The sequence below is a fragment of the Sceloporus occidentalis genome, unplaced genomic scaffold, assembly GCF_023333645.1.
Source record: "Sceloporus occidentalis isolate IW3139 unplaced genomic scaffold, rSceOcc1.0.p SCAF_1, whole genome shotgun sequence".
In the NCBI taxonomy this organism is placed as follows: Eukaryota; Metazoa; Chordata; class Lepidosauria; order Squamata; family Phrynosomatidae; genus Sceloporus; species Sceloporus occidentalis.
The window spans coordinates 286,271,907-286,296,986 of record NW_028316981.1 but is presented as its reverse complement, the minus strand read 5'-3'; the positions used below and the strand labels follow the sequence as shown (position 1 = coordinate 286,296,986).

The window sequence follows — 25,080 nt, the reverse complement described above, 5'->3', positions numbered from 1 at the left end:
ATGAAAAATGCTGTTTAAGAGCAGTGTTTCTCAAACAGTTGGAAAACTCTGGGTATTTTTGGACTTTACCTTCCAGAGATACCTGTCACATAGCCAATGACTGAGAATTCTGGGAGTTGGTCAAACTATCTGGAGCCTTCCTGGTTGAGAATTATTGCTCTGGCACAAAGGTAGGTTATGTAGATCCTTGTAGATTATTCTTTTTTCGTTTGCAGCTTCCATCCAACTCTAGTTCACACAGCCAATGACAACTCCAATATCTCTATCTGCTATGTTTCAAATGAGATTTTTGCAGTACTGAGAGCTGCAATGCATTGGAATCCTGTACTTCCTCAGAAGCAAGCACCAATGAATTCAGTTGAACTTACTCTCAGGTTAGTGGGTGTAGCATTGCAGGCCTGGTGAAGGATTTCTGATGAAGAGACTGTTTGAAACTAGCCTACAAAACATATCCACCATTTTTGTGTAAATTGCACAGAGCTGTATTATTCAGCATAGCAGTGTATCATCCCATGTTGGTAGATATAAAAGGACAACATATAGTCCAGCCCATCTCAGTAAAGAATCATTTGCTCCTGGGACCAAACAAAAGAAGAAGTTTACTTCATTGACCCTGGAAAGCAGTTCTACCAAGGAGATGCACATAAAATAGTAAAGGCATACTGAAACCATTGCTTCAGGTTTTCCCCAATCTTTATTGCCAACAAAAGTTTATTTAAAAATCACAGTTACAAAAAAAAAGTGTATAATAAATACTTCACTTTAGGCTGTAATAAATAAAAAAATTATCAACAAGGAATGCACTTTGCCAGCCAAAAGTGTGATCAGTCCTTGGAAGAAATAAGAGGAAACGTATGGCCATAGTTCACAGTTAAGCAGCTATAAGCTGCTCACTTACAGTTATTCCACAACCAGATCTCCCTCCCTCCCAATTCTGAGTGTTATTCACAGTTTAAGTCCTCCATCAGAACAGTTTGTTGCGGAGCTTCAAGTCCAACTCATCTCTTCAGAAGGGTGCCAACCAAAAACAAAAATCTGCATTCCAAAGAATTCCTCGTCACACCATTAATCCAACAAAGAAGATCAAAGGCTCCATGTCTGGTCCCAGCCCAGCACACAAGATGAGATAAGTGTTCGTACCAGTCCCTACTTCTCATTCATGATCATACTCGACTTTCCCTCCCCCAACTGCCGCCGCTGTAGACTTCAGCGAGAGACGTCCTTTTGGTTTTAGGTAAGTTCTTTTAATTACACCTTTGCAACAGCATATTCAATGCATATTCCATTCGATGCTTTAACTCCAGTGAACACCCAGACATCAGAAGAGTTGTTAAGCGAAATGTTGTCGATAACCTGTCTTCATTGATGTATGTAAGCAGATACTCCTCGTTTTGGTTGCAAATGATGATTTTTGTGTGATCATGGTAGAAGTTCACCTGTCAAGGAATTAAGATATGCAGCTTAATGCATTTTGTTTCAGCCTTTTAGACATGAGCATGTTTTACACACATTATCTTTGGCAATCCACTGTGTTCAGCAGCTTGTCAGCTAAATGCTTGCTCTGCAGGGCTCCACTCTGGGTGGATTGATTTAAATGGGTCTCTGCTCAGTGAATTTTAATCCACATTTCCTATTTTACATATTCATATTTCCTGAACATGCAAACATACTAACTAGTTGCTGTAAACACATAAGGTGTATGTTTTTGTAACTAGTAGAGTTATTGCAGCATAATAAAGGAGGTTTGGTCATGAACTGCTGAACTATACCTGCTGAAAGGATGAGGTCTGTTTGGATTCTTAGATTCAAGAGCTATCTAAATCTTATGTATTTAGAGGGGGTAAGTCTCATGCTAGGAAGTGGATTTACTTGTATATAACCATGCTGTCTATATTTAAAACTCAGGTAGGACAAGACTACAGAATGATCCATACTGGCTGTACAGAAAGACCTTCCTACAGTACAGTAGAACATCTACTCAACTGTAGCACCCACAATTACTTATTTCATCAAGTCCAGTAGTAAGCTCAATAAGATCCATAACAACATAACCCATGATGCTTAATTGCAGGTGATAGACTGGTAGAAGAAATCTTTCATTGTAATGTCATTTGCATTTAACTCTGATAGATGGGCATATTTAAGTTACAAGAGATTACAAATGTAAGCTGACCAATTTTGTAAATATTAGATTCAGATTTACTTTTAAGTCATTACAGTTGGCCCTCTTTATCCATGGATTAAAGCATCCACAGCTTGAAAATATTCCAGAAAAGTATAAATTCCAAATAGAAAACCTTAAATTTCCATTTTATATAAGGGATACCATTTTTGTACCATTATATTTAATGGACTCAAACATCCATAGATTTTGCTGTCCATGGGGGATCCTGGAACCAAACCCCAGTGGATAACAAAGGTCCACTGTATTTAAAAAGCTGATGTTTTCAAAAAATAAATGAATAAGGGGTATGTTTTTGTTTTTATTCCCCCCCCCCCCCCCCCGGTCATCTAACAGACCAACTGGGTCAATCCCCTTGACTCTTCTTCTACCCCAATAGCATACTATGATGCCTCACATAAGAGTCACAAGAAGGGATAATAAAAAAACCTCATCCCTTAAGTTCCCAGCACATGGCAGAAAGAACTACATGAACAGCTAGAGTCAGCCCATTAAATCCAATTGAACTTCTATAAATACCAAATGACCAAGTTCTCAGAGATTCAATGGGTCTAGTCTGAGAATAAAAAAATGGAAAGTAGGATGGTGCCTTATACTGAGTCAAGGCATCAGTCCATTCAGCCCAGTTCTGTCAATTCTGACTAGCAATGGCTTTCTGGGGTTTCAAGCAGGATTCTTTCCTAGCTCTAACTGAACATGCCTGCTGTCCCCTGATGGTCTCCCATCCAAATACTAACAAAAAAGCCATGAATGCCTCACATCTGAAATCTCAGAAGATCAGATGTGTTCAATCTGTTGTAGTTTGCATTTAAGCCATGAGTCCAAAGATGAGAGTATAATTATATGTTGCTTTAAATTATGTTTCTTGATTTTAAGAATTGCCTAGAATCACTGCAGGCTGTACTTAATTTGTACAGCCAAGGTTTGGGTGTTTTTTTGTTTTGTTTTTTGCCTATGGACGTTTGTACACTTGTAGCTGGCCTTCTTTATTTGTGGTACTTGTACTTTTGCCCAACAAGACTAGTAAGCAGTCACCACCTTCCTGTAGTCATTTAATGGTCTTGGTTTGCTATCTGCTGTAACATCCAGTTGCAGTAAGAGCTTTAAGACTGTTCATGCTTTTTACACAATAGTACTTGCATGTGTCTTAACATCTGTGTGTGCCAGCAAATTGAGAGATGCTGAAAAATAACACAGCATACCTGAAATGTGCCATCATTAAAGAGCATCATTAACGCCTTGTCAGATTTTAACCACTGCAGGAGGTAAAGCCTGGGTCTCCGGACATCTGTTACACTGGGGAGGTCCCCTCCCTAAAATGGAGAAAAACACATTGCTTAGAGCAGAGTTTGCCATACCAAGTCATCCAAAAAAAGGCTTCCAGATCGTTCATCCCCACAACTTACATCCATGAGGTTCTCTTCCATGTAGTGAGAAAAGTATTTCAGGACAGTCACTTGGCTAATGAATTGCTCAGGGGCATCTGTAGCAGAGAAAACTGAGCATTGACCAAGCTCTGCATAGTAGTGGACTGTTCTGCAAGGCAAAGAGTGAAAAGGGTTAGATTTAAGATGAAGAAAAGGGGAATCATCAGGTAACAGCCCGGATTTATACAAGCCAGCCACTTACTTTTTGTCTGGAAGAAGACTCATGTGAGCACCATTGTTGAAGAGAACACCCACAGTGTGGTCCGAGAGCTGATAGCCAAAGCCATATTTATTTGAATAGTCCACCCATTTTGTGACCCACTGGAAAGAGGCTGTCAGCTGTTCCTTGGGAATGTGGTCCGATTCTGGCATATTCTCCAAACATCCACGCAGCACTCTTGCAACAGTGTCTGCTACACTTCCCATTGTACTATCTTCAAGGCCTGGGAGGGGGAAAGAAGACATGTTCATGGTTTTTGAAACAAAAGTTTGGAGCGATTCTACCATATTTAGTTTTTCTGGGTTATTCTCTCCAATTATGCTTAATAAATATGTGAAGATCCTTACTACAGAAATCATACTGCACTTTACTGGACTGGATGAGTGGGAGATTTACCAGCATATTCAGTATTCACATCAGTTTTTAAGGTTCTTTAGGGAAAGCATGCTAGTTCCATGACTTTTCCAACAAATTTGCCACTGATATAACCTATCATTTACCACTGATATACCTCATCATTATGGTATAAAGGGCGTGGGACATAATGTGATTTCCTGGGATTTATTTCACACTGTTCCTTGATGTACGGGCTAAAAAAAACCTCCACCTACTCTGCATATGTTGATACAGTAGAAGCCATGTGTCATACTTACATTCACTGCTGCTACTGCAACTTCCCAGAGTTCCTCGAACTATCATCCGGATAGCATCTATTTGTTTAGCTTCTGTTAATATGCTAGGTTTGGCTACAGTGGTGTTGGGAGGCTGGATCTCCTGAAAGAAAGAGAACACCATGTAGATTCCAACAGCCAGCAACAGCTTCCTACACATCCCAGAAACAAACTGCTTCTTCTACTTTATTCTTGAAGATGGGAGGTGGAAAGGCTTATCACTGAACAAGAGTTCGGAAGGCTTTCACACAGCCAAAATATTAATTGTGCATCTCTGCACTTCATATGAACTCAGTATGAGGGTTTCCATCATGAAAAACAAGATCATCTTGTCTCAAAGGTGGACAATCATTTTTTGGTGTTCAACCCACTGGTGCCATCACTCATTCTATAGCCTGTCACCCATGGTAACAGATAGCTTGCATTTACTCATTTCTATGCATATATGTTAAAAAACTCATTCAAGTAAAACCTGCTTCTGCATTCTATCTCCTCATCACCTCAGTGCTTGGGAAGGAAAATAACTACCTACTGCTCAGCCCCAGAGTATAATTTCTCTCAGTCTAACAGAGTCTTCCCCAAGATATTGCCCTCCAGATATGTTTCAGTATCACTCCTATAATCCCATAGTCAAACTGTAGCAGTATAGAAGTAGCAGCCCAAGACATTTGGAGGGCACCAGACTGGGAAGGCTGCTATAGCTTGCATTCCTGGGCCTAGCAGAGTTAACTTTTTGGACTACAGCTTGAATGACTGGGCTAGCTAGATTCAGGGAGTTACAGTCCAAAAAAAGTAATTCTGATCACAACCAAATATGTTGGAAACAGGTCTACTCAATGAACAACGCATAAGAATATTTTTATTTTGTTTCTTTATTGGATTTATGTCACACCTATCTCCTGGGATGGGATCCAAGGTGGCTTTGGCATTTAGGTTTGGAGTGTTTGTCATTTTGTACTTTTAACCAACTTTGTGACTATAAACAAAAGTGTGTTTTTGTATTGCCACTACCAGCATCCAAGTACTAGGCCCCTAGCACTACAGATGTGTTTCAAAGGGAGTGTTTCTGTGTTTGTAAACACAGTTTGAGCACACTGACATTTTCAATCACAGGTTTATCTTAAGCTAAAACCCTTCCAAGGATGAGAGATGGGATACTCAGCTGCATCTCAAAATATATTGCAGTGCAGAGCACAGACACACAAATACTCAATGATTTGTGCTAATAGGTTCTGGAGTCAACCGAAGCACAGAGATCCCTCAGACAGATGTCATAGGCTACAACATCCGTGAAACGAGGTTATTGCCAAGTTGTCTCCATGGGAAGAACTGCTAGCCACTCATTTTTAGTTCTACTCAGCGATGACAATCAGCCCATTGCAGAAGTATACCAATTATCAGAATCTGTCAGAGTTACTTTTGGACCACAACTCCCACACTGGCTAGATGATTCTGGGACATTAGTCCTGAATAACTTTCCAGTGCTCTCGTAATTACTACATGTGATTACACCTACCTCCTCCAGTCTGTGTTTCAGAGGCGGCTGGGTGATTGAGGTCTTTTTCAAGTCATGTCTAAGCTTATATATTTCTTCATCTTCTTTAGCAAGTCGATCTGAAGAAAAGAACATTGTAAAAATGTAAGTTTTTATGCCATACCACTGTGTGTCTGGTATTTGAGATTTCCGGCTCTATTTCCCAGAGCACACCCTCTTGCTACTTCAATGAAGTCACTGCTACTGTTTTTCTTGGTGACCAGAGAGATACATGCAATTATAACCAAGACAGCACCAATAATGAGTGGGCAGAACAGGAATGACAGCATGTGGCCAATAATAAAGCTGGCATACCAGATTGCCTCTGCTGCCTGTTGACAAAGCCTGGCTGTTTCTGCACCCAGCATGCACAAGCCTTCAGAAGTGGCTGTAGTTTAGAATTAAAGTACTTGCTCCTGGCACATAGCCGAAGGGGAAGGCAACTGAACCTTCTAAGAGGTTGCTACAAATATACTGTGAGTAAGAAACAGGTGTGCAGCAATTTCTACCCAGTCATAAACAGATACATACTGTGTGTGTCGAAATATCTTGCTTTTTCCTTCTTGCCCCCAAAGAGAGCTGCAGCAGCCTTTTTGAAGAAATTCTTTGCAGGGCTTGACAAGTTGAAGTCAGGAACTGTATGACAGCAGCTAGCTGGAAGCCTGTCTGGTGTGAAGCCCTGAGGAAACAAGACATATTAAAATCCGTCTGTCAGCAAGGTGGTGGCTATATTCTGAACAAGGCAAAAACACAGCTACTACCCCAAGTTGCAAAATGAAAAAAAAACAAAAACCCACCAAAACAGGGTACATACCAGCAAAAAGAAGTCATGCCGAACAATGTCATCTAAGCTGGGGCGATCTTCAGGGTTTTTTGACAACATGGTTGCAATCAAGTGTTTTGCAGGAGGCAAGAGAGATGATGGCAAGGAGTATTTTGCTTCCCTTATACACCTGTATGTTTCCTTTAGATTAGTTGTTTCAAACGGAGGCCTTCCCAGCAGCATTGTATACCTGTCAAGAAAGGAAATAAACTCTCATTATTTCAATTTTACTAGGTTGCCTCTGGGCAACAGTATTTTTCAAATCATTGTGTCTAATAAAGCATAAGTTACCAACAGGATTCTAGCCTAGCTATCTAATTCAGCATCCCCATTTCAGCAAATGGCTACTGAGAGTGGGCAATGGATGGCCTGTAACACATTCATGGAGTACAGGCTTTGTATTCAGAAGCCACTGGATTCCATCCTTGTCATTAAGGTAAAATGGTTGTCAGGGGTGGGATAGAGAAGATGAGAAGGACTTCTGCTTGAAATTGCTCTAGCCAGTTAGCCATGAGAGAACTATATTAAGTGAGCCAATGGTCAGACTCAGCCTTAAGCAACTCTCTGTGTATTCAGAAATCCTGTAATCTGACGAGCAAGTTCTGCTCCATCCCATTTCCACTTCTCAGAAGAATAAGATTCCATGTCCCGCATCAGTTCTTGTCCTCCCACATAACTAACAGAAGTAAATGTGAAATCAGAAATTCTGAAATCCTTAACTGGTGTCATTTATAGATCACATAGTTTGTAACAGTGCACAGTTACTAAGTGAAGGGACCAAGGGGGTGGGGGAATCATTGTATCATGCCTATGCTTAAAAATCCTATTCAGTACTTTTCAGATACTCACATGACACAGCCTAAGGCCCATATATCAGATTCACAGCCATGGCCTTGTTTGTTAAGTACTTCTGGGGAAAGATAATTTGGTGTGCCACAGATTGTTCTGAAGAAAAGAAAATACAATGGAGAATTAAAATCCATCCAGTCAAAAGGAAAAAACAGCCTTCTCAGCTTAGAAAACACAGCTGTTTTATGTGCATTCATGAAACCAAAGGCATTGGTGGACATGTTTTAACTAGAACCTCAGTTTGATCAAGAGGCTGTAACTTTAGACATCTCTTGGGCAGATTCCATGTTAACCTTTTACAACTGCCATGATTTAGCTACTCCATCCTCTCATGGGCATGCTTGTAACATTATAGAGTCCAGTTGCAAGAAACAAACTGTGCAATGATTCCGCATACTGCAGTTTCCCTATTACTGCTGAAACCTAATACAGTTACAGTGATGGAGGATTAGCTATGTAACTCCACATTCATCTTCTCCAAATGTGCTGTTTATGTGTATGTGCTATTGCAATGGGCGGGAGCAAGTCAGCAAAAAATGACAACTGAAGCAGCAATAGTGATGTGTCCTCCAGATATTGCTGGATGGTAGATTCCATCATCCCCCCCGGCTAAATTGGCATGAACTGATAGTAACTGCAGCAGAGTACAGAATCATAGAGCTGGAAGGGATCACAACAGCCATCCAGTCCCTATCATTACAGCAATCCTTTGTTGAAGTACCTGAGGACTAGGTATCCAGTCTATTTAACCACATATGTGGAAATCTATTGGATTATGTCAGAAAACAATTACACATTACAAAAGCCAGTATCTTCCACTACTGTAGATAAACTAGGAGTTAACTCTCTAAACATTATTCAAGGGAAAACTGGAAGCTAGAAGGCAGTAGAAAAAGTAACTAGGTAATTGCTCTCCTTCTCAAACCCTTACCGTCTCCTGTGCTCCAATGGTTCAAGCCTCGCTGCCAACCCAAAGTCACCCACTTTCAACTCCATAGCATCATTAATGAAGAAGTTACCTGCAGACATAAAGGAAAAGCCAATTGAGTCCAGAGCAGCACAGTAATTCAGTAGACAAGTACTGACATGCGCCTCAAGGAGGCCAGCACATAGCTGAGCTGTTCATTCTTTTATGAATGAGTACTTAATACTCTTACTCAAGCATTCCAGAACTCCCTTGCGGAATAAGCTGATCCCATCAATTAATCTCTGCGAGTGCAGTTTTAACAGCAATAAGGTTTATGACAAAAGCTCTGCTCCTTCAGGAAAGTGACTGGGAGAAGACATCATCTTACCTAGCTTCAGATCCCGGTGCAAGATCTCTTGCTCGTGAAGGTATTTTAGTCCTGATACAATCTGCCTGAGGTAGTATCGTACTTCTGGTGCTGTCAAGACCTTCCGTGCTTTCAAAATGTGAGCCATAGACTGATGGGAAGAGGAGAAAGACCCACAAACTAAGTCACCCAATTGAGCACACCCCTAAGATTTAGGATACATAAAAACGCTAGAGTTAATGCAAAAAAGGACGACCTAGAGAAGCTATGGAAGATACCTTTTACATATTAAACATTTTACATTAGCTGCCGGTGCTGTGAAAGTGAATACTGGATTTCTCCAAACTGATGCTCACCCTTCGGCTGCAGTACTCAAGGAGAATGTAAATGTTCTCTTTGTCCTCAAAGTAGTGGTAGAACTGCACAATGTGCCGGTGATTGAGCATCCTGTGCAACTCAATCTCTTTATCAATCTGGAGAAAATGGGAAAGGAGAACAAAAGCATTATTGGCACTGATGCCCCTGGGAAGAAGAGAGAACTTACACGTGAGTAAGCCACTGGAGAAGGAAGAGGGAAGGGCCACCAAAGCACATAAAGAGATTCCTGAAAGTCATGTCATCAGAGCCAAAATATATATACACACACCTTTTCCCTTTGATGAGGTTTAGCGACTCGGCTGTGAGGAATGATCTTTGCAGCATAGACTTTGCTTGTTGTCAGATCAGTCATCTCATAACATTTTGCAAAGCCACCCTGAAGAGACAAGACAGACAAAGCATATTAGGTGTGACAGCGCAGGAAAAGATATTTTCTCTCCCATTTCCCCACCCTTGCCTTGCCGAGAAATCACAATGAGCCAAGGCTGCAACTGGGAACAACAGAGAACATGGCAAATGAGTGCAAGCCATTTTGTGAGCAACAGGAATGGTTCTGATCTTTGGTCCAAGCATTTAAACATCAGCTCTCAGCTATGCTCTTCTTTCAGTCTACAACACAGGCAGATCCTTGAAGGATAAGGCAAAAATTATTAAAATGTGTGTAGCACAATAGCTACCTGCCTTTCCCTCATTGGCCATCTCGTATGAAGCCAGCTGTTTCCCTACAATGATCCTACTCTTTTTGCAACACCATTGTCTACCTCACCCCACACACCGGAGGAAAAGTGCAGCAGATGATAGCTTTCTGCTGCATGTGCATGCAGCAAGAAAGAGATGCAAATAAAATAGCTGTATTCAGGGCTGGTGATATCATTAAACCTACTAGACAGCCGCCTAGGGTGCATAATCAGTGAGGTGCAGTATTGACTTTTTCGGGGGCACAGTTTTATAGACCTCAGTGGGGTGCAATATTGACTTTGTGGGGACACAGTTTTAGAGGTTTGTTTTTGTAAAACTCTTCTAAAAATACAACTGAAAATGTACATATATACATATATATTCCAAGAGTAACTAATATAATAATATTTGACTTTATCATTCATTATATTCCATTGCACTGTTGTGGGTTTTTTTTAGTTATGATTCTGTATAAAAAAATACCAACAACAGTGCAATGGGATATAATTAATTATAAAGACTGTTATATTACTTACTCTTGAAATTCAGTAAAAATTTGACAGCTTCAAATTTTATGTTTGTTTTTTTAAAAAATTCCCCTTGCAAAACATAAGCTATTGAAAACTGAAGCTAGCAATTTGGCCTGTGTTGTGTTTGTGTTTTTGCCTTGACTAGGGCAGAAAACACAGCTTGTATTTCTCCTCCACAATGACACACAAGGGCTTCCTCACCCAATATGGAAGCAGTTGGCTGCACAGGAGCCTTCCCCATCTTTTTGTGAAGTCATCTTCTCCAGGGTACGCTGGTGTGCTTGTGAGCCAAGTTCACAGGCAACTACTCCAAGAACTGAATCAAGGGTTGTGTGAAAATTACATATAAATGTGATGGTTGAGCATCGGAGGAGGACACTGGGAGACCAGGATTGGAATCCCAGCCACGGAAACCTACTGGCTGACCTTGGGCAAGTCACACTCTCTCAGTCTCAGAGGATAAATAAAATAATAATAAAAATTTTATTTATATACCGCCCTTCTATATAACCAGGGTGGTGTACAACATCATAAAATACATGGGTTACAAATACATTAAAACAATACATTAAAAACATTCTAGCCAGCTTGCCACTGCTGGACATGGGGGGGGGGGGGGGGGACTAGTTGGGGCCTGTATCAGGGAATGCTGATTTAAACAAGAAAGTCTTCAGCCCCTTTTTAAACTGGGCCAGGGAGGTGGCCGAGCGGAGCTCAATGGGCAGGGAGTTCCAGAGGGTCGGGGCAGAGATGGTAAAAGTCCTCCTAGTCGTGGAGGCTAATCTGGCCCCTGGAACCCTCAATAGCTGTTACCCAGATGTTCTGAGGGTGCGGGGCGGATTGTATGGGGAGAGGCGGTCCTCAAGGTATCCTGGGCCCAAGCCATTTGGGATGGCAATGACAACCCTCCCCTGAACAAATCTTGTCAAGAAAACGCGACATTGGGTTCGCCTTAGTGTTGCTCTAAGCCAGGAATGACTTGAAGGCACACAATGGCAAAGCTGTGAGGCCAGTTGCCAGTACACAAGTGGAACACACTTCCTAGGAGTGTAGTGGAGTCTCCCTCCTTGGAGGTCTTCAAACGGAAGCTGGATGGCCATTTGTCGGGGATGCTTTGATCTGGATTTCCTGCATGGCAGGGGGTTGGACTGGATGGCCCTTGCAGTCTCTTCCAACTCTATGATTCTATGATTCTAAACTTCAGCTTCCAAGCACACTGGACCGGATTGTCCATCCAAGGCATGTGATCTTGCCCTTCATTATCCTAATGAGGATATTTTAAATAAATAAATATAGGGAGGAGTGCCTGAGAAAGAGGGAAGGCGGCTGTTTTGGGTTGGACTGAGAGTGTGGTTGGATGGAGAGGCTGTGAAGAAAGAGAAAGAGAGAGAGAGAGGAGAAAGAGAAAGAGGGTGCAAGCAAGGATGGCAACGAAGGCAGATCAGGTTCAGGGTGACCATGTCTCCTAAGCACCAAGAAGGACCAAGCGCCACAACATGGAGGGCATGCCAGAAAAAATAATGGAGGGCACGGCCAAAGGAAAGTGCAAAACACTCATATAAATATCAATTCGTGCTTCTTAGTCATGCTCAACAGTCATATAGATATCAATTTCTGATTCTTGTTCCATGCTCAGAATGGAGGCCCTTTTGGAATCCCTCCTGGCTGAAATGGAGGGCAGGTCCAGAAAAAGGAGGACGCCTGGTGACCCTGATTGGGGGGGGGGGGGGTAGTGAGTCGGGTCCTCAGCAGTGTAAAATGTTGAGACATTCAAGTAAGAAAAAGAAAGAATGGAGGACATGACAGAAAAAAAGCTAAACCAACTACTATTAAATATCAATTCCTCTTTTTGGTTCTGCTCAGAATGGAAGACCTTTGGGGAACTGCTCCTGGATAAGAGGTAGAAAAGGCGGACAGGTCCGGAAAAAGGAGGTCCTTTGGCCACCCTAACCACAAAAGGCAAGGCAAAATGGAGGACATTGGAGGAAGATGGAGGACATGCTCAAAGATGATGCCGATTCCTTCCGGTTAGTCCTGCTCAACATGGAGGACATGGGGGGGGGGGCATTCCCTCCTGGAAAGGAGGTTGAAATGGAAGACAGGTCCGGGAAAAGGAGGAGGACCTCTGGCCACCCTAACCGCAAAAGGAGAACTCAGGTATGGCAAAATAGAGGACATTCAAGAAAAATGGAGGGCATGATCACAGGTGATGTCGATTTCTAGTGATTAGTCCTGATCAACGAGGAGGACATTGGGGGGTGTTCCCTTCTGGAGAGGAGGCTGAAATGGAGGACGGGTCCGGGAAAAGCAGGACAGGCCCAGTCTCTTGGCCAGGTTGGTCCAGTGCCGCTCGAGGCAACTAAACCCGGAGTCCTTTACCTTGCCCAGGACTTTCCCCCGGCAGTAGCGCCTTCCAGTGGTGGGGTCGGTAATAATCCGGGAGATCTCGGTAGCAGTGGCGGCGGCGGCAGCGAGTGGATGATGGGGATGCTGCTCCGAAGCCTCAGCAGCAGCAGCAGCACCGGCTGCCTTCTTCCTCCGCGCCTCCCCGCTGCAGGCTTTGCCCAGCGCCTGCTCGCTCATCTTGCTGTTGCTGCTCCCCGGCTGGTAAGCGATAGTCCTCAGTAGATCCATGCCTCCTACCTTCCCTCCCTCCCTCCAGCCCCACTCCTGCGCTGTGCGAGTCCAAAGCCCTGCGCGGGAGCTTTTATAGACAGCCCCAGGAGGCCCCGCCTCCGAACCCGCTGCGTCACAATGCTCCGGATTCTAAGCCCGCCCCCTCCTCCTCCTCCGCCTCCTCCCCCGCCTTCCAGGGAAAGAAGCAGCGTTCCATGGACCTTCCAGCTGACCCTCCAGGAGGATGCGTCCGGGAAACGGAGGACGCCTAGCCAGCCTGAGTTACTGGCCGAAGGGGGAGTGTAATCCTCTATTTGATACTCTACCTAGAGAGAGCGTGTAGCCCCTTTGAGACTCAGGTCTCAGATGCACTTGGATATAATAATAATAACAATAATAATAATAATAATGTACCTTTGAGACTCACTGGAAGAAAGAAATTGGCAGCATGAGCTTCCCTAGGCTTCAGTCTACTTCCTCAGGTGTATTTGGATATTATGATAAAATAATAGTATAGAGATCTTGTAGCACCCTTGAGACTCACTGAAAGAAAGAAATTGGCACATGAGGTTTCCTAGACTTCAGTCTCTGCTTCCTCAGATGCATTACTCTAGTTCAGTGGTCCCCAAACTGTGCCCTTGAGGTGATGTTGGACTTCAGCTCCCAGAAGCCTCAGCCATGTTAGCCAATAGTCTGGTATTCTGGGAGCTGAAGTCCAAGATTCCCTTAAAGAACACAGTTTGTAGGGACCACTAGTTTGATACTGTTCATCGTTTAGATTTTACTATATGTATTTGTATGCCCTATTGCCATGTATGAATGTGAGGGCTGGATAGCTAAGAAAGCGGATAGGAAGACAATTCATTTTGAGATGTGGTGCTGGAGGAGAGTCCTGAGGTTACCATGGACAGCCAAGAAGGCAAACAAATGGGTCCTAGAACAGATTAAACCAGAAATCTCTCTGGATGACAAGACTGAGGCTGTCGTACTTTGGCCACATCATGAGGAGGCATGACTCACTGGAAAAAAACTAATGCTAGGAAAGGTGGAGGGAAGCAGAAAGAGAGGAAGGCCACATGCTAGATGGATGGACTCTAAGAAGGAGGTCATAGGTCTGAGTTTGCAGGACCCAAGCAGGACCCGAGCATCTACAGGGTCACCATGGGCCGAGATCGACTCGAGGGTGGATAACAACAACAATTATGTGTTTTTACAGTTTTGTATTTTAATTGCACAACTTAATCAGTTTTGTATAGTTTTATGCTTTATGACTTTTAGATTCTATAGGCAGGTTATAAAGTGGACCCTTGTTATCCACTGGGATTTGGTTCCAAGATCCCCCGTGGATAACAAAATCCGTGGATGCTCAAGTCCCATTAAATATAATGAAATAGCAAAATGGTGTCCCTTTATAAAAATGGAAAGTCAAGTTTTGATATTTGAAATGTATACTTTTTTTAACATTTTCAAACTGTGGATGCTTGAATCCATGTATAAAAAAATCCATGTATAAGAAGGGCTGACTGCATGTTGTTTTGATGATGTCATGCAAATTTATGGCACTATATAAATAAACAACAACAACAATAATAAAAATAATGACCAAGCACTGCAAAAGGGAGGACGTTCTAAGAAAAATGGGCATTCAAGGAAATATGTCCAAAGGTTCAAAACAAACTGCAGAAATAATCCAGTTTGAGACCGCTTTAACTGCCCTGGTTCAGGGCTAGGGAATCCTGGGGAGTAGTTTGTTGTGGCACCAGAGCTCTCTGACAGAGAAGGCTCAGTGTCTCACAAAACTAGAGTTCCCAGAATTCTCTAGCCAGGACAGTGAAAGCAGTCTCAAACTGGATTATTTCTGCAGCGTGTTTAGACTTAAGTAACTGAAAACAGGATACCAGTGAACCACAACTGAAAACAGAACAGCATCCTATGAAAAGCTCTTGGACCACTTTGAGGCTGACATCCTGTTCAGTGTCAATGGATTGTAAACTGGATTTACAATTGTGTACCTACTGGAGATTCACAATTTCAATTGGCATTGACCAAACTTCATTCCAAAAACCTATCTTTGCAGCCTGGCAGTGACCTGACTTGAAATGTTTCTGATGTGCTGGACATCAAGGTGCTGGAAAGTTATTGAATGATAGACATGCATGTCTATCAGACTCCTGCCAGTCAGAAATGACAATACAATGAGCCCTTGATATTGGTTCCAGGACTTCCGATGGGCAACAAAATCCATAGATGCTCAAGTCCCATTGAATACAATGGTGTGACATAAATGGTATTCTTTATATTCTTTGGGAAGATCAAGATTTGCTTTTGGAAATTATATATTTTTAATATATATATATATTAAAGCCATTAATAAGAAATCTGTGGCTACAAGGGGCCAACTGTACTAGGCTACATGGACCAAGGCCCTTATTCAGTAAAAGGCAGCTTCATATGGCTGCAGAAAAAAAATGGTGTGTGTGTGAAAATCACCTCCTTCACTTTCTCCTCACAAAAGGATTCACTGGCCCACAGAGCCTTCCATCAGCTAGGAGATATGATTGGTTAAACCCGTTGTATGTGGAGTGATGATGTTGACTCTTCCACAGAAAGCAATTGATGTAACCTCCTCCTTTGTTTGTGCCATTGTACGGATGCATGCATGCATTCATGTGTGTGTGTGTGTGTGTGTGTATGAAATAGTTCTTTTTGAATGAAAAGAGAAAAGAAGTACGTCTTCACACTGCACATACATCAGCAAGTCTGCTATAAGAAATGACACTAACTACTACCTGGCCAACTTTTAAAAGAGATTAGACCAATTTCTCAAGGCTAGCAATGGTTAATTGGATAGCTCTATACAACCTCCACTATCAAAAAACAATATGCTTTTGAGTACTAGTTGTTGGGAAGCATAAGCAGCAGAGTCCCTTGCTTAAAGGCTTCCCTGTAGCATCTAGCTGGCTAGCTGGATGAAGGTTGGACACCCTGGAACAATTCCATTACCTAAGAATGCATGCAAAGGGCTCTTATAGCACCCTTGAGACAACTGCATCCACACTGCAGAAATAATGCAGTTGGACACCACTTGAACTGTCACAGCTTAAGGCTATGGGATCCTGGGATTTGTAGTTTGTTGTGGCCCAGAATTCCACAGCATTGAGCCATGGCAGTTCAAGTGGTGTCAGACTGCATTATTTCTGCAGTGTGGATGCAGTCCAAGTGAGCAAAAGACATTGTAGCATAAGCTTTCGTAGACATGGTCTGCTTCCTTAGATGCATGCATCTGAGGAAGTAGACCCAAATGTATGAAAGCTTATGCTACACCTTCTTTCATTCAGTCTCAAAGATGCCACAAGACACCTTTACATGCTGATATTCCAGATTAACATGCCTCTGTTACTGAATTCTATTCTAAGTATGGTGGCATTGTTAAATTAGTAATTACAATACAATATTAAAACAACAGAGAGCAGCAGAGAAATCTTCTTGTGTGAACCCATGTTCAACCCAGCAGCTTCTGTTGCTGACAGTGTCATCCCATGTATTTTTACTCATTTATTCAAGTAACACAAAATGTTAGTGACAGCAGAAGTACTGGGAAATTGAAGAAGTGGCTGAGGAAAAGGAAGAGGCAACACCTTTTCCCTTCAGCACTGAGTCTTTTACATGTAAGGAGCCTGGAGCAATTGCCCCAGTTGAACCACTGATAGTCTGATCTTGAAAGGAAAAGATGCTCTAAGTCACCCTCTCCAAGAATACCTACTTCAAAGTTGCTTGGTCTTCCATCATATAAAATGTCCCACCCTTCCTGCACTTTTAACAGCTCCCAATGCTGAAACGGCCAACAAAAGCGTCAAACATACCACGCTGTCGAACCTGGCTAGTGTTTTGCTGCTATAGTGTCCATCAAGTGGTGGCCATTTTGGGATGGGGCTGAATCTACTCTGGGGTTTTATTCCACTCTTTAAAGGGGCTATAAAAAGCATTTGATTCCAACCCCCTTCCAATAAAAGAAAAGAAAAAAGGATCTGCCCTTTGGATGTCTCTTTTAAAGTTTGGAATAAAATCAAGGATGTATTTGTTGCACCACTGAAATGGGAGCCGCCACTTTATGTTGATCTCAAGAGGCCAGATACAATTGGAATCCTGTTTGGGTAGGTGCCCTTCACAGCTCCCAGGAAGGGCAACAGCTGCAACACCAAAGGATAAATCTCTGGGATTAATGTCTCAGGTATATAAAGCAAGAGAGAGGATGCCCTTACTCTGTTTCCCCATTTTTCCTCCATATAGCTTTCTAATGAATAGCCCATGTGGTGAACACATTGGGAGGCTTAACAAGGCCCACATTAATGAGGCAAGGCTGTGTCACTTGTGATTTGAGTTACAGAGAGGAACAGAACGGCACCCTGGTCCTATGTTACTCATGCCAAGGTCATCCAAGGACAAAGTGAGGCTGGCCACTCTCTGAAACTAACCCTTCGCTCCACTTTATTTGGACAGTGAGGGACCACACAGACAACAAAGCATTGTTCTAAAGCGTCACTGCCATCCCAGTCCCCTCCCTAACAGTTTTCTTTTTCTATTTGTTTTTTAAAAATCACATTTTCCTTTGAGCATCAAAATGCCAACAATTGGTAAAAATGTCACATGCTAAGGGAGATGCATGTCTCCCGCATCCCCTAAAGCAATTGCCATTGGCTGCTCAGCATCCCTTTTTCCGGTTTAAAAAAACAAAGGGCAGGTTTGCTTTTTCTTTTGTAAAAATCAGTACTCTTGCTGGATTTGTGGCGAAGAAAATCGGAAAGCAAGAAATCCCCCCCCCCCCCCCCAGTAGATGGGATGCAGCAAAATATAATGCCCTAAAAGGCAAAACTTGTCAGAATCTTTATCCTTGGTCAGTCTTCCACGCATATTTTGTTTGGCTTCAGCCATCTCACTTTGCCAATGAAGAGCCTGGGAGCTTAAAGATCGCATAGCTGTTGCTAGGTGGGTTACCTGCTGCAGCTCAGACATGAAGTCACTCCTCAATTAGGATGGTAGATTTAGAACAGCAACCAAGAGTGACCTCTGGCGGTTTATGAAATTGGTACATGTGCTAGTTAGAGATGCTTGGGAAACTGAATGATAAGATCTACTGGACTGGCAAAGCCAACAGACCAAATTACTAACTGTGGCATGATAATTGCTACTTCTTTTCCTTTCATCTTGTTAGAATCAACATCTAAAGAGAAAACCCATGCTTTGCCCTAGTTTCTCAGACCTCAGACCAGAATGGGATGCCCAGAAAGTTGGTTGCTTTTTTTTAACGCTCCTTTAATAGTGGGGGAAATCCAACATGTGCTTCTGAATTATGTAAATCTGTGTTGCTCAATCAACAACTAACTCAAAATTGGATAAGGGCCGGACCCTGTCTTGTGCTCTTGGCACTCCCTAGTGCTTCCAGCGTCCCAGCCTGGGCTGTCTTGTTGCCTCATGATGCTGTGCCAGAGTACATGTTGTGTGTGCCCATGCCCACCCACAAGGTAGTCTTGATATGAGAACAAACAACAAGGATGCCAAGAGCCATGGGAGGGGAAAGGGAGAGGAAGATTGCTTGAGGAAAGACGGGGCAAGGAGTGCTGCACTAGGATAGGAGGAACTCTGGATAGGAGGAATTAGGGAAACTTTGAGATCAAATCCCCCACCATCATGATGCTGGCCATTCTCTCTTAACCTATATGAAGCTTCCTTTCAGGGTTGTTGTGGAACTGAAATTTGACCAGAACTCTGTATGCTCCTTTTAGTATCCTTCCTGGGCTCTCAAGCAGACTGTCTAAGCTTTCTCTTCCCTTCGAGATGTCAGTGGTGAAAGATTGACTAGGAGCAATGACCAGCAGGAAGGTGGACCAGCAAGAAAGCCAGGAGAAGCAGGGTATGTGTGATCCAGTCTCTCATTCCTACTGCATGAGCCACATGCTTCAATATACCTCATGAGATGGGCAGCCATAAGTGAGATACCAGTCAAGTATTAGTGACATAAGTGCCAGAACTGGGCCGTCATGTTGAACCTGTTTATTGTCATGTTACTATTGTCTCTGTATTGTTGAAAGAGATGTTGAGATATAGCTCTCCTAGTAAGCCCCAGTGCTGATTATCAAAGTGATACATAAATGCTGCTCATCCAATCTTGGTTCTGTCTTATTACCTCTTTGGAGGCGTTTAAGAGGGCACTTAAGATGGATCTCTTCCAGCAAGCTTACCCACCTGATCTTATGTAAGAGATACCTTCAGACCATTCTATGAATCTATTGCATTACCACTTGACAATGGGTTAGCTTTTAAGATTACTTGTATTTTTATTAATGTATTTTTATATGTACTTTATTACTGATGTATGTGTTTTAGTGGGCTGTAATCCCGCCTCGATCCATCTCGGAGAGGCGGAAAAATATAAATAAATAATTATTAAATCAAGCTCACCAAATCCATTACAAAGATGAGATAAATTATATATACTGATTTTTTCCTTTGCTTCACGTGGGAAACTCTTGATACTTAGGGTGCATCTACACTATAGAAATAATGCAGTTTGATACCACTTTAAGTGCTGTAGCTTCATCCTGTAGAATTCTGGGATTTGTATTTTTAAAAGGTCTTTAGCCTTCTCTGCCAAAGAGTGCTGGTGCCTCAAAACTACAAATCCCAGGCTTTTGTAGGCTGGAGCCATAGCAGTTAAAGTAGAGTCAAACTGCATTATTTCTACAGTGTAGATGCACCCTTAGAATACTGCCGCACTACAGAATTAACGCAGTATGACACGGCTTTAACCATCATGACTCCATCCTATGGAATCCTTAGATTTGTTGCTTATTGTGGCACCAGAGATGTCTGACAAAAGAAGGCTAAAGATCTTACAAAACTACAAATCACAGAATTCCAGATGATTGAGCCATGGTTGTTAAGGTAGTGTCAAACTGCACTAATTCTGCAGTGCAGATGCAGCCCTAGGAAGGGAAAATATAGAGCAACCAGGCCTAGTTATAAAACTGTAGGCATAGTTTAGAAGCAGAATGACAATTTGTCAAGTTAATATGGCAGTCCTAGTAAGACATCCTTTGAAATGTGTTCTACATAATCCATTAGACTTACTGTCACATGTGTGCTAGATATTCGGGATTTAAAAACTTAAATGCAGCGAGAAATACTTTAAATGCAGAAGATGTTTAATGGATTTTTCTTTATATAAACCGTATGTTGCATAATTTTTGCTCTGATTATCACACCTTCTAATAGCAAACACAACTGGTGAAAGTGCTAGTGACGGTGTAGTCAACAAAGTGACTGAGAAGCAAAAGAGAGGTAACAAAATGATGTGACAGGATTAGCAGTTGGGCCTGGGGAGCTATCTGTCAAGTGGAAGATCTCTCCTTCATGACAATATCAGAGAGGAGAGAAGAACACAATCTCACTTACAGCTGGAACAAACAGTAGAAGTTAGGCCAAGAGAGAGAGAAAAAAGAGAGAGAGGGAGGGAGAGAGATAGAGAAACAGACCCCTACAGGCTGCAAGATTCTGCTACAGCTTCATCCTGTGCAATGCTGGGATTTGTAGTTGAGTAGCATGACATACCTTGAGCAAATCACATGCTCTCAGCCTCAGATAAAGGTAATGGCAAACCTTTGGACATATCCTGCCAAGAATACTCCATGACAGCTTCATCTTAGGGTCACCATAAGACAGAAACAACTTGAAGGCACACAACAAAACAACAGGAGGCACTAGAGCTCTCTGGCTGAGAGTTTTAAATACTTCTCCCTAAACTGCAAATCTCAGGATGCCATCGATGGAACCATGGAATCAAAGTGCTTTTTATTGTGTAGTGTGAAAGGAACATTAGCAGATCCAGTCTAAGCCTGTTCATGTCGCAGATATCAGCAGCCCTTTCATATCAGGCAGAGGCATTTAGAAATCTTTGCCAAAGAGCTCTAGTGATACACTAAACTACAAGCCCCAGCTATACATGGGAAGTGGGAAAAGACCATTGGGTTATGGTATGGCTGGTACTACTGTGGCAGTGAGGCTATACTGCAAGTTTTTGGTGCCACCTCCAAAGTGCTAGTGGAAATAGAAACAGAGGCCTCATACAGACAGGCCAAACTAAAGCTGCTTCGGCTCACTTTGGAGGTATGCTGTTTAAATGATGCTTGCGTCCTAAGAGTCCAGAAGCCACATCAAAGCCACACTCTAGTCCTAAGGACTGGAGCATGGCTTTGGCGTGGCTTCTGGACTCTTAGGACGCATGCATCATTTAAACAGCATACCTCCAAAGTGACCAGAAGCAGCTTTAGTTTGGCCTGTTGTATGGGCCTAGATTTTACATAACAAGATTCAAAGTTATTGTTGTTTTTTCTTTTTCGACCAGAATCAATGAGAGCATCCCTCTTCCCACCCTCATCTCAATCCTGCTGTTTAATGTTACAGATCAAGGATTTGGAACAAGCTGTGAAATGCCGCTTGTCTTCTTTCTAAATTGCAAGTGTTTTTGCTCGTGCCCTTGGCTGCAATGGAAGCAGTGGCCCATAGAAGATGCATGAATGGGTTCCAAAACCTTAAAACAAATGCCCATCCCTCCCTGTGTCCTTTTGCAGCTGCTTACAAGAAAAGGCCATCTCTGTACTTATTGCTGCACCACCATGTGGACAAAGCATAAAATGCAAAATGGAAAAACTAAAGACAGAAGGGCATAATCCTTTGTAGTGTATTTCCCCCCCAGCAAAGTTTGGTAATGTCTACACACACACACACACACACACACACACACACACACACTTAAAAATAATTTTATTTAGCATAAGCAAATGAACACATTTTTATTTAGGCAAGCTTTTTAAAAAATTAAAAATCACGACAGGGTGGCTTATTTGGGATGTGTGTTAACTTTAAACTTAAAGTTTTTATGTCAACTTATATTTTTTTATATAAGGGATTTTAATTGTTTCAAAATTTTATATTGTGATGCTTTGAAATGTTTTTATCTTGTAAGAAACCTAGGGTCCCTTCCTGGGAGGAAGGTGGCATTGAAATAAAATAAAACAAACAAACAAATAAATAATTAATAACAACAATGACAATTAACACAGACTATACATTATATGCTAATGACAATAACCCAAGAAGGAAGAGAAAAACAAGCACCCACCCCAAAACAGAAATACAATAATTACTATGCATATGTCCACTAAAAGTTCCTTTTTTCATCAGTATCACTCCTTGTTATCTATTTTAACACTATCTTTCCTTCAGTTCCTGTAATACTTATTAAACTTTACTTCCTTTTAAAATAAAATTATTATCTTTCTCATTTTTAATTTGTTCATCCTTAACTTAAAATAAAAGTAATTTCAAGGGCCAACCTTGTGTACTAAGAATTTGCTGGTAATCCCCAACATATGAGTGACAATTTTCCATAGTAGTAAATAAGAAAATAGGACCCATCTAATTAAAAGAAAGCCGTTCAAAGTCAGTAATAACATTTATAACAATAGTTAACTTTGATTACACATTACAACTCCTGAAATGGCTATACAGAGTAGAAGATTTGAGGAAGCTATAATCCCCCAAAGTAGCTTTTTCCAGGCTCTGATTTAGGGAGGCCAATTCTAAATTCATGCCAAACTGTTCTGAAAAGGGAGGGAGAGAGGGAGGAAAATGATGGGAATTTTACTATTGCACCTTTGTAAAAAGACATAGAGGAATCCAGTAACACCTTTGAGGAAAACTGGGAAGGAAAAACCTCTAGCATAACCTGGAGTCCACCAAAACTTATGCTAGAAATCTATTCTTCCCAAGGTGCTTCTACACTGTATAAATAATGCAGTTTGATACCACTTTACGTGCTATAACTCCATTGGAATTTGCATTTTTAAAAGGTCTTTATGCAAACATATACAACTGAGCACAAAAGTTAGAATCATACAAGCCATTGTATTTCCTACTACATTTGCCCCTCTGTTTTTGTGGACTTCAGATTTTGATTATTTGCAGAGGGGTGACCTCTGTCAAAGTTAATGGCATATGTGGGAGTACACAGCCATTCAAGCCTATGGGGCATGAACATACACCCATTTCTGAATTGGTGGGGTGGGTCCAGAACAGATCCTCCATGAATTCGGAGGGAGGGCTGGACAGTTAAGAAAGATCTCATAAAATTACAAATCCCAGAATTCCATACCACTGAGCCATGGCAATTAAAGTGGGGTAAAACTGCATTTCCTCTGCAGTGTAGATGCAGCCTGGGTGACCTTGGACAAGCCTTAGAGGAAGGCAATGGCAAACCTCCTTTGACTACAACCTGCTAAGAAAACCCAATCTCCATAAATTGGAGTCAGCTTGAAGACTCGTAACAAAAATACTGAATATTGCATGTATAAAAGATGGCTGGAATCCTATTGGTATACTGTACCGTACTACTGACTGCATTCCTTCCAGGCTCAGCAGTGGGAAGGAAATAGAAATCTGCCAAGTCTGAGCAGCCTTCTATTTGTGCTGTGCCCTTTGCCCCTCCATAGCTAGGATTATCAGTCAGTAGAGAGGGCCAGCAGTAGAGAAATGGCCATCACCTGTTGGGATCACCTGAGATGTCCAGCCAGAAAGTCATGGAGGATGCCCAGTACTGTGTGTTCAGTTCCAGGAATAGAACTTTCCACCTACCAGACAATAACCAAATTGAGGAGCACTGCGTGAGCCAAAAGTAGGGTTTGCAGTGTGACACAGGAGAGATACTGTACTTCTTCTTCATGGGACTTTATGTAGTAGCTGAGGAGCTACTACATTTTAAAGCCACAGGTGCCCTATTCCCTATTCATCCTAGCAATCCTATTCATGACTGCTGTGCCATGGCTTTTCCTTCCTCTTGCTGCGAGCTACATTTAACTATACTAGCCTAGTGCACTAGCAGAATTCTGGCCAATGTTCATATAATTTTATTATTAAGTATGTTCAGAGTGACCAGATGTCATCCTTTCCCAGGACATGTCCTAAATTTCCACCTTCTGTCCCCAAAGAAATTTCAAAATATCCTCCATTTTGAGCATGACCAAGAAGCACAATGCAAATATTGAAAGGGGTTTTTGCCCCTTAATTTCAGCATAATGGACAAATGAAAGGAATAATTTAAATGCAGATTCAGTCAAGTGTTTGTTGCTGGTGAAGTAAAATTTTAAGCCTTTGTCTTGCTTAACGTTCTATAAGTATTTTGGAAGCCATCAAGGCATTTTAATGAAGGTAAGTTCGTCAGAAAAAAATATGGTTGAGTACATAATAAAACACAGCATATAATAATAATAATAATAATAATAATAATAATAATAATAATAATAGTTTTATTTCTATACCGCCTTTCCTATAGATCAAAGCGGTTTACAGTTTAGCAAAATATGTGACACCTATCACAGTACAGAACAATAAAATATTACAATCACAACTTCATACAAATCACATAAAAACCCAAGGCAAGTACATATAGTTAAAAACAACAGATTATGGGTAGGAGGGTTCATTATCTAAACTAAATCAGAGGGGAAAGATACTTGAAAGAGGTGAGTTTTTAATGCTCTCTTAAAGGTTTCTATTGTGGGGCAGAGTCGGATCTTCTCTGGAAGTGTGTTCCAGAGAGTAGGGGCTGTCGAAGAATAAGCCCTCCGGTGAGTTGCTGCCAGTTTTACCCTGGGGCAATTGAGCAGAAGTTTCCCCATTGTTCTGAGGGTGCGGGGTGGATTGTATAGGGAGAGGCGCTCCCTTAAGTAACTCAGGCCCAAGCCATATAGGGCTTTATAGGTAACAACCAACACTTTGTATTGTGCCCGGAAGCTAATAGGTAGCCAGTGAAGAGATTTTAAAATAGGTGTCCGGGATTGCTGC

At 41.9% G+C, this 25,080-nt stretch overlaps 2 protein-coding genes across 2 annotated transcripts in view; one reads left to right on the top strand and one right to left on the bottom strand.

The window, feature by feature from the left end:
* Positions 1 to 681: 681 nt before the first annotated feature.
* On the bottom strand, positions 682 to 13,228 carry LOC149324015 (serine/threonine-protein kinase PLK2). The gene is made up of 14 exons (XM_089495454.1): positions 12,946 to 13,228; positions 9,627 to 9,734; positions 9,337 to 9,453; positions 9,002 to 9,131; positions 8,638 to 8,725; positions 7,707 to 7,802; positions 6,849 to 7,047; positions 6,566 to 6,713; positions 6,017 to 6,114; positions 4,483 to 4,603; positions 3,812 to 4,052; positions 3,589 to 3,718; positions 3,385 to 3,495; positions 682 to 1,436 (listed from the first exon to the last, which is right to left on the bottom strand). The coding sequence occupies exons 1-14, from the start codon at positions 13,198 to 13,200 to the stop codon at positions 1,245 to 1,247; spliced, it is 2,034 nt and encodes a 677-aa protein (XP_089351580.1). The 5' UTR covers positions 13,201 to 13,228; the 3' UTR covers positions 682 to 1,244.
* A 5,607-nt stretch (positions 13,229 to 18,835) lies between these two features.
* Positions 18,836 to 25,080, top strand: part of LOC149324014 (ras-related protein Rab-3C) — a 203,302-nt gene continuing 197,057 nt past the window's right edge. Inside the window, exon 1 of the mRNA XM_089495447.1 lies at positions 18,836 to 19,093. The gene's annotated coding sequence lies outside the window, so the exon portion shown is untranslated. The remainder of the gene's footprint in view (positions 19,094 to 25,080) is intronic.